The sequence below is a fragment of the Eschrichtius robustus genome, chromosome 2 (genome assembly GCF_028021215.1).
Source record: "Eschrichtius robustus isolate mEscRob2 chromosome 2, mEscRob2.pri, whole genome shotgun sequence".
In the NCBI taxonomy this organism is placed as follows: domain Eukaryota; kingdom Metazoa; phylum Chordata; class Mammalia; order Artiodactyla; family Eschrichtiidae; genus Eschrichtius; species Eschrichtius robustus.
Genome location: NC_090825.1, coordinates 98,255,273 through 98,265,927, shown reverse-complemented (window position 1 = coordinate 98,265,927; position 10,655 = coordinate 98,255,273). Strand labels below are relative to the sequence as shown.

Sequence of the window (10,655 nt, the reverse complement as noted above, 5' to 3'; positions counted from 1 at the left end):
ACCTCTGGAATATTTAGTTGTAGGGCCTTTCCTGGTGAGCTATTATTTTAACATCAGTATTCTGGGAGGCAGGTAAATTCAAGGCAAAAGAGTACACTAAATCACAGAGTGACATTGCAAACATTTAGCGCTGGTGACTGAGTCTGTCATTTCCTAGGTGATATAGTTGGCCAGCAGGTTTCTATTTTTTTTTTTTTTTTTTTACAAAATAAGCAAATGCTTACTTTATCATTCACACATAAAATTATTTAGAAACAACACACAAACTGCTTGGAATGCAAATATTCTTTGGTTTACTCATCAAAATAGCAAATAACAAAATAGCAAAAACCTTATCAGTTAAATAAAAAAGTGACATTCTTTATTTACCTATCAAACCTTACTAAACATTGAAATGCATTCATTTTCATTCCCATGTTCTTCTGGCAATATCCTGTCTTCCCTTTTGCCTTTCATCCCCCTAAATTAAATTATTCTGATGGGCTCATCTCTAAGGTAAAGATTGTTTTATCATTCTTAAAACCACTTACTTTTTATTGTCCCAATATCTAGATTTCCTCTTTGTCTCTTACATTTAAAACAGATATGAAAAATGGAGATTCCGTCAGCACGTTTTCAAGATGACGTAAGTTAAGCCCTCGGCAAGCATTTCAAGGCAATGGTATGCCATTTTGGGGAATTTTCATGTTTTGGGAAGTATTACTGTTGGTACTGAAAAACAGGACTCGATTCCAGAAGCATAGTCTTACGTTAGACATTATTCATTATGTCAAATACAATTGGTTTCTACCATATTGATTTCAGAGAAGCAGTTTTCTATTTTTCTGAAGGTTCAATTTGACTGCCTTAATTCTTGAATCTTAATTCTTAATTAAGACGGAATTCTTGAATGTCAAAGTCTTTAACAAAAGAATTTTTAACAAAAGGTAAACTTGAAAATGGAATTGTTTCAAAAGGAGAAATGACAGTAAGAGAGAGCTGTTGGCTTTTTAAAAGAGGTACGCATACATAGTAAGGAATAAAGGTGAATCAAAATACACAATTCTGTACATGATAGAAATATCCAATGTGCCACAAACATAACAACTGCCCTAAAAAAGATGTCTTGAGGTCTGGAGCCACACGTATCTTTCTTTATATAACTCTACATTTGCATCATGCACCCATACATCTTCCCGTGATCTGCTAACCGCTGGGAAGCTTTTTACCAGAATATTTGGCAATATGCTTTGCTTCAAATAAAACAAGCCTCATAAAACATTATCATTAATGTCTGACAACTGAATTGGGCAAAGTCTTTCTGAAATATGTGTAATCTTTAAAACATTATTTTTTTTTTCCTTCATAAATCAGCAGTGCTCCATCTTCAAATAAATCATGAGCAGTCACAATCTCAACTCACATGCTCATATGTTCTCTTCGTCTAACATTTTGTTGATGCCATCACACAGTTTTTGTAAGTGGGGTTTAAAATTTCCAAAGGGATTATACAAGGCAGCCAAGAAATCACAATCTGAAAAATGATCAAAGACATTATTAACCCGTCCATGTGACTTGGCGGTGAGGTGACGCTGGATGACCTGGTGGAGCATCTCTCTACACTCATTTAACAGCCTGGATAACACATTCCGGTCAAAGGTGAAATCCACCTGATGGAAACTGACCACGGTCATAGCAAGTTGATGAACTTTCTTCTTGAATTTCTCCATCAGTGCTAGCTCATCTTGGTTAAACTGATTATTCCTGTAAAGAATGGCCAGCTTGATGACCGTTTTGATGAGGTTTTTGATGATCTTCTCTGCCTCCTTCTTGTTCTGGGTGTACTCTTTGGTCACCCTGTAGAGCTCATCCAGCACTTCGCTGCTTGTGTCATCGATTAAGGTGGTAGCGATGGATTTGGACGCCATTTTACCCAAGATCTTCTTTTGTGCCTGAACGGCCAGGTTTTTGGAATTAAAGACATCTGTGGCCACTAAAAACAAAGGGGAGGAGGAGGATAAAAATTCAGTAAATATCAGCAAGAGAAGCAAATTAAAAATCTCATTGGAAGGAGTATTTTCCTTCCCATTTTCCCACTCTACGGTTTGCCTCCCATCTACTGACATTAGTTTCTGTTCAGAAAAGAACTAAAATAATTTTCCTACATTTTGGGGAATTAGGTTCTCATTGGTGAAATTAATGGGTGGTTGTGCATAATCTTTAAGGTTTTTTGGCAATTCAAGTGTTTTACCCCTTCTGCTTTGCAGCCAATACTTTGTTTAGAAGTTTAAGGGCTCTGGGGGTGGGGGTGGAGGAGGGATAAATCAGGAGCTTGGGATTAACAATATACACCCCACTATATATAAAATAGATAACCAACAAGGACCTACTGTATAGCACAGGGAACTCTACTCAGTATTCCGTAATAATATGGGGAAAAAAATCTGAAAAAGAATTAATATATGTATATGTATAACTGAATCACTTTGCTGCACACCTGGAACTAATACAACACTGTAAATCAACTATACTCCAATAAAATTTTTAAAAATGCTAAAATTTAAAAAAAAAGAAGTTAAAGGGCTCTGATTATAAAGACAGTATGTCTCAAGAGGCAGTAAGTTTTTATGTAATTTTTCCCTAGTTTTAATTTTATAAGAATTACATAAGGAATATAAAATCAACTCTACAATTGTTCTCTGAGCAACAGTAACCAAGAATGATTTAAAGAAACCCATTTAAATGTAAAGAGGAATAAATGACAAAGCCATGATATTGAGTAAATTGACAAATTCATGGAAGCTAATCAAAAGGAAAGCCCTGCTTTATAGTCCAAAATTTGCAAAAAGTCAAATTTCCCAAGACATTGGTCAGCACTTACCAGTTTGATCATCCTAACCACCCTGAATTTCAACTCTCCAATGTTGAGTGTTGGAAAGAAATATTCTTTGGAGAGCTTATTACCACTTGCTTCTTCTAATGAATGGCCATTGTGCCCTTTAAATTTTTCTATGATTTGAGGAAATAACCCTACTCTATGAACTAATGAAATGTGCCACATGAACAACATACTTTGAAAAAGCAGATGCTTAGAGTTCACTTTTGAACTCACTGATTAAATTATCATAATTTAATTAGACAGAGATTTAAGACACAAACAATAAGAGTTGTAAATATTAAATATTAATGAGACCCTACGTGATGCTCTTAACTTACAGCCAGTCAGTGAAGATGCTCAATAAATGTTCATTCCCCAAACCAAGTTTAGTTTTTCTCCAAAATCCTCCCCCACTCTGTGCATGCTGCTTCACTACAACTGTGCTTTCTCCCTCTTCTCCTAGGCGCCTGGGTGTTGGAAAGCAGTCATTCAGTAATGAAAGATGAAAGGCTTAAAAATACAGATATGTAGGAATGAGTCAGGGCATCAATGATATTATTAGAAATAATTAGGAAATTATTTCTAGTTTGGACAGGTTAGCAACATTAGAAAACAAAAAGGTAGCCGCTCCCAAATCCAGGCTGGGAAGGTACATAAGAGAGTAACTCCCTCAGTGTGGAACTGCCATGTCAGATTTGAAATTTGGGCCAAAGTAGCTCATGGTATATAGTACAGGTAGCCGCCAAGTGATTCTTAATGACCAGGATGTCATTCAGAACTCTACACGGCCATACACCCTGAAGGAAAATCTTGATTGAACTAGAAGTGGTGCCCTCACAAATGTTGATATTTAAACTTGTGAAACATGAACTGAAACTGCAGAACTGAAATTGATTTTGAGAAAGAAAAGGAAAGTGAAAAAGCACGAGAAATAGCCAACTTGACAAAGAAAGTTTCCAAGCTTTTTAATACTTTCATCATTTAAGCAGCAGTCCATTTCTATTCCTACTCTTCAATGGTTTGCAAGAGTGTATGGCTTCACACTAAAGAATTTATGTCAAAACGAACGGCACACGTGTAGTTATTTAATATTAATATTATCATATTAAGACCAGGGACCATCTTCCATGACTCAACTTAAGACACAGATCTCTACAAATAATAAACCTTATTTATATAGGAAGGGATACCCCCAAATTCTCAGATACACAGTAACCAACTAGGATTTCAGGAATTTATTTTATATAAAGTTGAAAGTTTATTGTTTTTAATTGATTAGAGTGTGGCACAGTCTACAAACATCCCATCTGGGATTTACTGCAATGCCTATTAAATGGCAATACTGTACATTGTGAAATAATCGAAACCAGAGGGAGATGGGTTCGAAAGGTCCCCCTGTGCTCCTTTTTCCAAGGCTGGACTTGCAAGTTTGTATGTCTTCTAAGCTAGTTTTCTTATTAAATCTAAATTTCCCATGTAATTGCAAGCATAAAGACAAAATAACTCTATGGTGTAGCACTTTAACTTCTCCCAAGAGAAAGGCTGCTGCCAACTAAGCAAGATCGTTCTCTTGGGCTTCCCTGGTGGCGCAGTGGTCGAGAGTCTGCCTGCCGATGCAGGGGACACGGGTTCGTGCCCTGGTCTGGGAAGATCCCACATGCCGCGGAGCAACTAGGCCCGTGAGCCACAATTACTGAGCCTGCGCGTCTGGAGCCTGTGCTCCGCAACAAGAGAGGCCACGATAATCAGAGGCCCGTGCACGGCGATGAAGAGTGGCCCCCACTTGCCGCAAATAGAGAAAGCCCTCGCACAGAAACGAAGACCCAACATAGCAATCAATCAATCAATAAATCTTTAAAAAAAAAAAAAATTGCTATACAGAACATCTTGTAAAAAAAAAAAAAAAAAAAAAGATCGTTCTCCATTTACTAGGAACCCAAACTAAACCAGGACAGAGAAGTTGACCTCTGAGGCTTTCACATTTGTTTCAGAGGAACTTCAAACCCTGCTCTAGAAATACAGCAACAGCTTCATACTTTCATTTTATCCTTTGGATTATATCCAGTACAGTCATCTTTGAAAATGAGGATGAAACCCTTTCTCCCCCTCCTCAGGGAAGACATGCATGCAGTAGGTTTCTCTCCTAGCATTAGTGAAGGCTTTTTCAGAGTCAACTGGGAGCTGTGGCTGAGAGTTGCTGGCCAGGACTATGTGGTCTGTGATCATGAAATATGATTATTTTTTTCTTGCAAATTAACTGCCTTTAGCCATTCCTGCTCAGGCTTGTTTGTCAGTTCCACATCCTCCACTAGATCGATTAAATGTCTGTTGTATCTCACAGCTAGTCCTGGACCAAGTTTTTCTCCTTCACAGTCCTCACCCCTGTGTGATCTCAACCACTTCCATGGCTTTAGATATCACCCATGTGCCAATGACTCCCAACAGTTATAACTCAGCCCTGACCTCATTTCCGGACTCATTTTGCAAATGCACTCAAGGTTTTTCTTTTCCTTGGCTATTCTGCAGGCATCGCAAATATACCATGTCCAAAACTGAATCCTCGATTCCCCCCTGCCCCCAAAGTGCTCCTCCTCCATTCTTTACTATCTTAATTAATAGCATCCCTTCCATCCTTGTGCAAGTCAGAGACCTGGGAGTCGTCCACTATACCATCCCCTCCCTTACCCAGTCCATTACCAAGTTCTTTCCATCCTACCTTCCTCCAATTCTCTAAATTCTATCCACTTCCCTCCATCTCCATGGACAACAGCCCAGTCCAAGCCCCTTTCCAATCTCTTCCCATGTAGTAGCCAGGGCTTTTAAAAATGAAAATTAGAAAATGATGCTTCACTTAAATTCTTTGCTAACCATCGCACTTCCTTGTTCCTGAAATCCTCATCATTTGCTTACATTTTCATTGTCTGCCTTCCTTTAATAGAATCTAAGCACTTTGAGAGCAGAAGTTGTAAATCTTATTCACTGTGTCGTCCCCTGGACCTACAAGGGTGCCTGGTACACGGCACTTCTGACAGAAGCAGTAGTCAACTGCCCCCCTCTCTTCACTATACTTAAATACTTCTCTGTGAAAACATGCTGACCTGCAAAATGAGAGTTCTAAATACATATGTGGGTGTTTGTTTGTTTGTTTTAAAAGCTAGAGAAACAGATATTTGCTTTACCTGGTTAAATATGTGGTTTTCTTGCTTTGAAGTGTACCTCAGAGTGTGGTTTCTCTTACTGTCATAAATCAGTTCTTTTAAAGAGGAAAGATTTAGCAATCCAAGTGTCCATCGACAGATGAATGGATAGAGAAGATGTGATATATGTACACAACGGAATATTACTCCACCATAAAAATAATGAAACACTGCCATTTGCAGCAACATGGATGGACCTAGAGATTATCATACTAAGTGAAGTCAGACAGAGAAAGATGAATATCATAAGATATCACTTATATGTGGAATCTAAAAAAAAATGATATAAATGAATTTATTTACAAAACAGAAATAGACTCACAGACATAGAAAATAAACTTATGGTTACCAGAAGGGATGGGGTGGGGAGATAAATTAGGAGTTTGGGATTAACATATATACAATACTATGTATAAAAGAGATAAACAACAAGGACCTACTGTATAGCACAGGGAACTATATTCAATGTCTTATAACAACCTATAATGGAAAATAATCTGACATATATATATATAGATATAGATATAGATATAGATATAGATATAGATATAGATATAGATATAACTGAATCATTGTACTGTACACTTGAAGCTAACACAACACTGTAAATTAACTATACTTTAATTTAAAAAATGCAAATGTAAAAAAAAATAAAGAGGAAAGATTTATTATGTACGAGAAAACATCAAAGGACAGTAATACAAATATTTAGCATAAAAGCAGGGTACAGTGGTTCTGACTTGAGCTACAGTGGAAGATTAAACACAGGCCCACCTCTCCCTCTGTCTGGATCTATGATGAGAAACACGTAACCAAAGGTATGCCCAGGAAGCAACTAAGATGAACAGGAGATGTTCTCAAAGAAGAAAGTGCTGGAAGTACTGATTCACTTGTGTTTAAAAATATACGTGTACGGGGGCTTCCCTGGTGGTGCAGTGGTTGAGAATCTGCCTGTCAATGCAGGGGACACGGGTTCGAGCCCTGGTCTGGGAAGATCCCACATGCCGCGGAGCAACTGGGCCCGTGAGCCACAATTACTGAGCCTGCGCGTCTGGAGCCTGTGCTCCGCAACGGGAGAGGCCGCGACAGTGAGAGGCGCGCGCACGGCGATGAAGAGTGGCCCCCGCTCGCCGCAACTGGAGAAAGCCCTCGCACAGAAAGGAAGAACCAATACAGCCATAAAAATAAATAAATAATAAATAAATAAATAAATAAATAAATAAATGGCGGTGATATGAACAACATATGTACATATCAAACTTAAAAAATATATATACATGTACGCTGTTGACTAATGAAAAATGATACCTTATATCAAAAACATACAAAGGATTACCACTACATCAAAACCATTTAAGACTGTTTTCAGAAATACGTGTGAATGTTATTTGACATCTACTTATCTCACTGCCCCTCCTCTACGTCTTTACATCGCCTTTCTTGGCTTAATCAAACAGTCCATTTCAGCAACGTTTGCTGTAAGGCAAACTGATATTTAGGGAATCCTGCTTTTAGCATCAACAATTATAAATCTGGAGATAAACACTGATGTCAAAGTTATAATGACCCTGTATAAAAGAAGAAAAGTGCTTAGAAGGGGGAAAAAAACCCCAAAACCTTTTCATGACATTAATTAATGAAAAACTATAGTTTTCTGAAATTAGCAAGAATTACCCATAATATTACCCCAGTTAAGAAAATGCTAATATAGTGAAGTACTCAAGTCACTTTCTTTACAACCTCACCAGCAAATACATAATTTTTTCACCCATCAAATTTGTTATACTTGGAACTTTTAAACGGTGACTACAGATGCACATATATGTCATTGCTAATTCTTGCCTAGTTAAAATTTGCTCCAGTGGGCCCAGTAGTAGGAAGGATGGAAAAGAAAACAATTTGAAGAGCATGACTGGCTGTTTTGGTCTGTTAGTAAAAGTTCTTTAAACAAATATATAAAAACCTTAGCTCTCTTGCATTTGAATTACTCCAAATCTAAATAGGGCTTAGTAAAAAGACAGCTTTGGGGATAAGAAAGGGGCCAATAACCAACAGTAAACACTGTCACAAGAAGTTAAACAGCTAAGAGTTGACCCCCCTACATTGGGATTTGGTAGTGCTCCAGGAGAAAAGCGAGGAATTGTTGGGACACTGCTGATATATGTGTGACACTAGCCTCCACACTCAAAAATTCCAAAGTGGGAAATTCAACAGGATAGAGAAGAAACAAAAAACCAAAAAAAAAAAAGAAAGAAAAAGAGAGTGACGGGTGGGGAGAGGGCCATATCAGCAGAAGCAGCAGAGAGTCAAACTATGAGAGGGGCTGACCCTGGAAGGACCAGAAGAAATGACCATGGCAGCAAGCTGGAGGCAATCTTATCCAGAGAGAAAAAGACAAGTGCCAGGACCCTTAACTAACCCCCAATCGCCCTCAGGTCACAGATGGAGACCCTAACACAAAAGAACATAGTCTTGAGAAAATCAATACATCTAAGGTCCTTAAGCTGATGGCGAATGCAGATTTGGGTGTGTATGCATTTTCCTGACCCCAAGTGGTTGAAAATCAATGGTATGCCTCATCACAGGGACAAGCTAAGTCATTCACTCTGTGTCTCCTACCACCTTCAGAAAAGTACATGCTCATTTAAAAAGTCAACATATTAAAGAAGACAAATGTCAGGGAAGGTGGTGACTTTAAAAAGGGCTGAAAAAGAAAAAAAAAAAATCACTGGATGGTTTTCAATGGAGTACTGGGAATTGTAAAGCACCCCCTTGCAGATTCCTTTCCTTGTTCTTCACGTAGCTATTTCACAACTCTGTGAGTAAATCTGGTAGTGCAAATGGCTCTTTTCCACAGAGATACAAATAAATTCTGTCTAGTGAAGGTGCAATTGCTTCCTCATTTCCTTGTCTGCCTGTGTTACACTTGGCATTCTCCTTTGAAACGATTATAAGAGCTTATTGTTCCTCATTAGTTAACGAGTTAAGTAAACTCTTCGGCACGTCCCTTTTGAATTTTTATGAGAGTCATGAGTTGACCTTCTTAAAAACATATCCTTTAACACATATTACAATTTTTTCATCAAAACCATATAAGGTAAAACAAAACAAACTAAAACAAAACTGCAGTACATATAACCCTTTAGTGAGAACTACTACACATTTCCTGTGGCAACTAATTTCCCCAGGGTCCTGGAAAAGAAGAGTGTACTTATAAAAGTCCAATATTCCGTAGCTGATGGTTCCATGAACTGCCATACTGCTCAGGGATATTACTGAGACTCAGTTTCCCCATCTACAAGATGGGAATAATGATCCCCACCTCTTGGAGTGGTTGCAAAGATAAATGGACGTGGAGCACAGAGGAGGATCTCACAGAATACCCGTCACTGAACAGCTTTCTCCACAGGTTTGTTTAAAGAAGTCAAATTAAACTTCAAATGCCTTCTGAGGTTCTCTGGTACTGAATGACATTTGGTGAAAGTTAATCAACTCCTTCCAGAAGTAACATGGAGCTTAGAAATGCAAAATGTCAAACGGTTGTGTGAAAACAAAGACCTCACACAGTTTAGTGAATAACGAGTTATAGATCCTTTCCATGATGACATTAAAAAAAACTAACATATATTAAAATTTCCTTTATCAGGGACTTTCTCTTTTTCTTAGGTGTTGAATCTGTTGTTAGCAATAGATTCAGTACCACAAGGACTGTGGTACGTAACACAAGTGTATTTTGTCTAGAGAAAACTGGCCCCGGGAGAACAGAAATGAAGCACCCCACAAAAAGACAAACAGTGTCAGCATCCATCCAAAGCTGTGCAACAGAGGAAACAATGTAAAGGAAGTGGGCCACATATAAAGCCAAAGTGAAAACCCACGGTGGCCAACAAGATTACTCCATAAAGTCATAGCTTCTCCCCCAGACTTCCCAAAGCTTCCCAGAGAACTAGAGACCCAAAGGCAGGGCTTCCTGCCAAGTAAGAAGAGCATGGACGGAAACAAAAGATCAAGGTCGAGACTCCTGGGTTGTAGACTTGGGTGCAATTTAATTTCTTTGAATCTGTTTTCTCATCTGCTAAGTAGGGCATCATTTCAAGGTGGTATGGCTTAAGTGAGAGTTACTGAGTTACAAATCAGAAAAACCCCAGCAGCATGCTGGGCTCATGACGACAGACCACAAATGCACACTGAGTTTTGCTCCCTTATTTAATACACTTCAGATAGAGAAGCAGGAATTCAAATCCAATATTTACACACACTGTATTCTTTCTACTCGTTTCTATCTTCTATTTTCCAAACTTGTGGACAAGGGGAATTATATCCTAAAGAAAACACTATGAAGGCTTTTCCCCGTGTGACCTTGGGCTGTTTTTGTTGCTTGAATTCTGGAATCTTTTCATCACGATTTTGGATTCAACTGTGTGTCTTTGATTCCAGTGGCTTACTTTTGTGATGATTTTGAAATTGAAAATGTCATTTCCTAAGTTTCAACACCTTTAACGTCATATTAGACTCCATCTCTGCTTTTTTTTTTTTTTTTTTTGCTTTTTTTTTTTGGTTAATTTGCTCCAGGAATCATGTTGACGCCTTGACTGCTTTCT

The 10,655-nt window shown here is 38.2% G+C and overlaps 1 protein-coding gene across 5 annotated transcripts in view; it reads right to left on the bottom strand.

Moving 5' to 3' along the window:
* Nucleotides 1-270: 270 nt before the first annotated feature.
* TNFAIP8 (TNF alpha induced protein 8) overlaps nt 271-10,655 on the bottom strand; it is a 122,513-nt gene continuing 112,128 nt past the window's right edge. For all 5 annotated transcript variants that reach the window (XM_068535760.1, XM_068535761.1, XM_068535759.1 and 2 more), the window contains exon 2: nt 271-1,972. In XM_068535760.1, the coding sequence (XP_068391861.1) occupies nt 1,407-1,972 (566 nt within the window). In that variant the 3' untranslated portion in view covers nt 271-1,406. The remainder of the gene's footprint in view (nt 1,973-10,655) is intronic.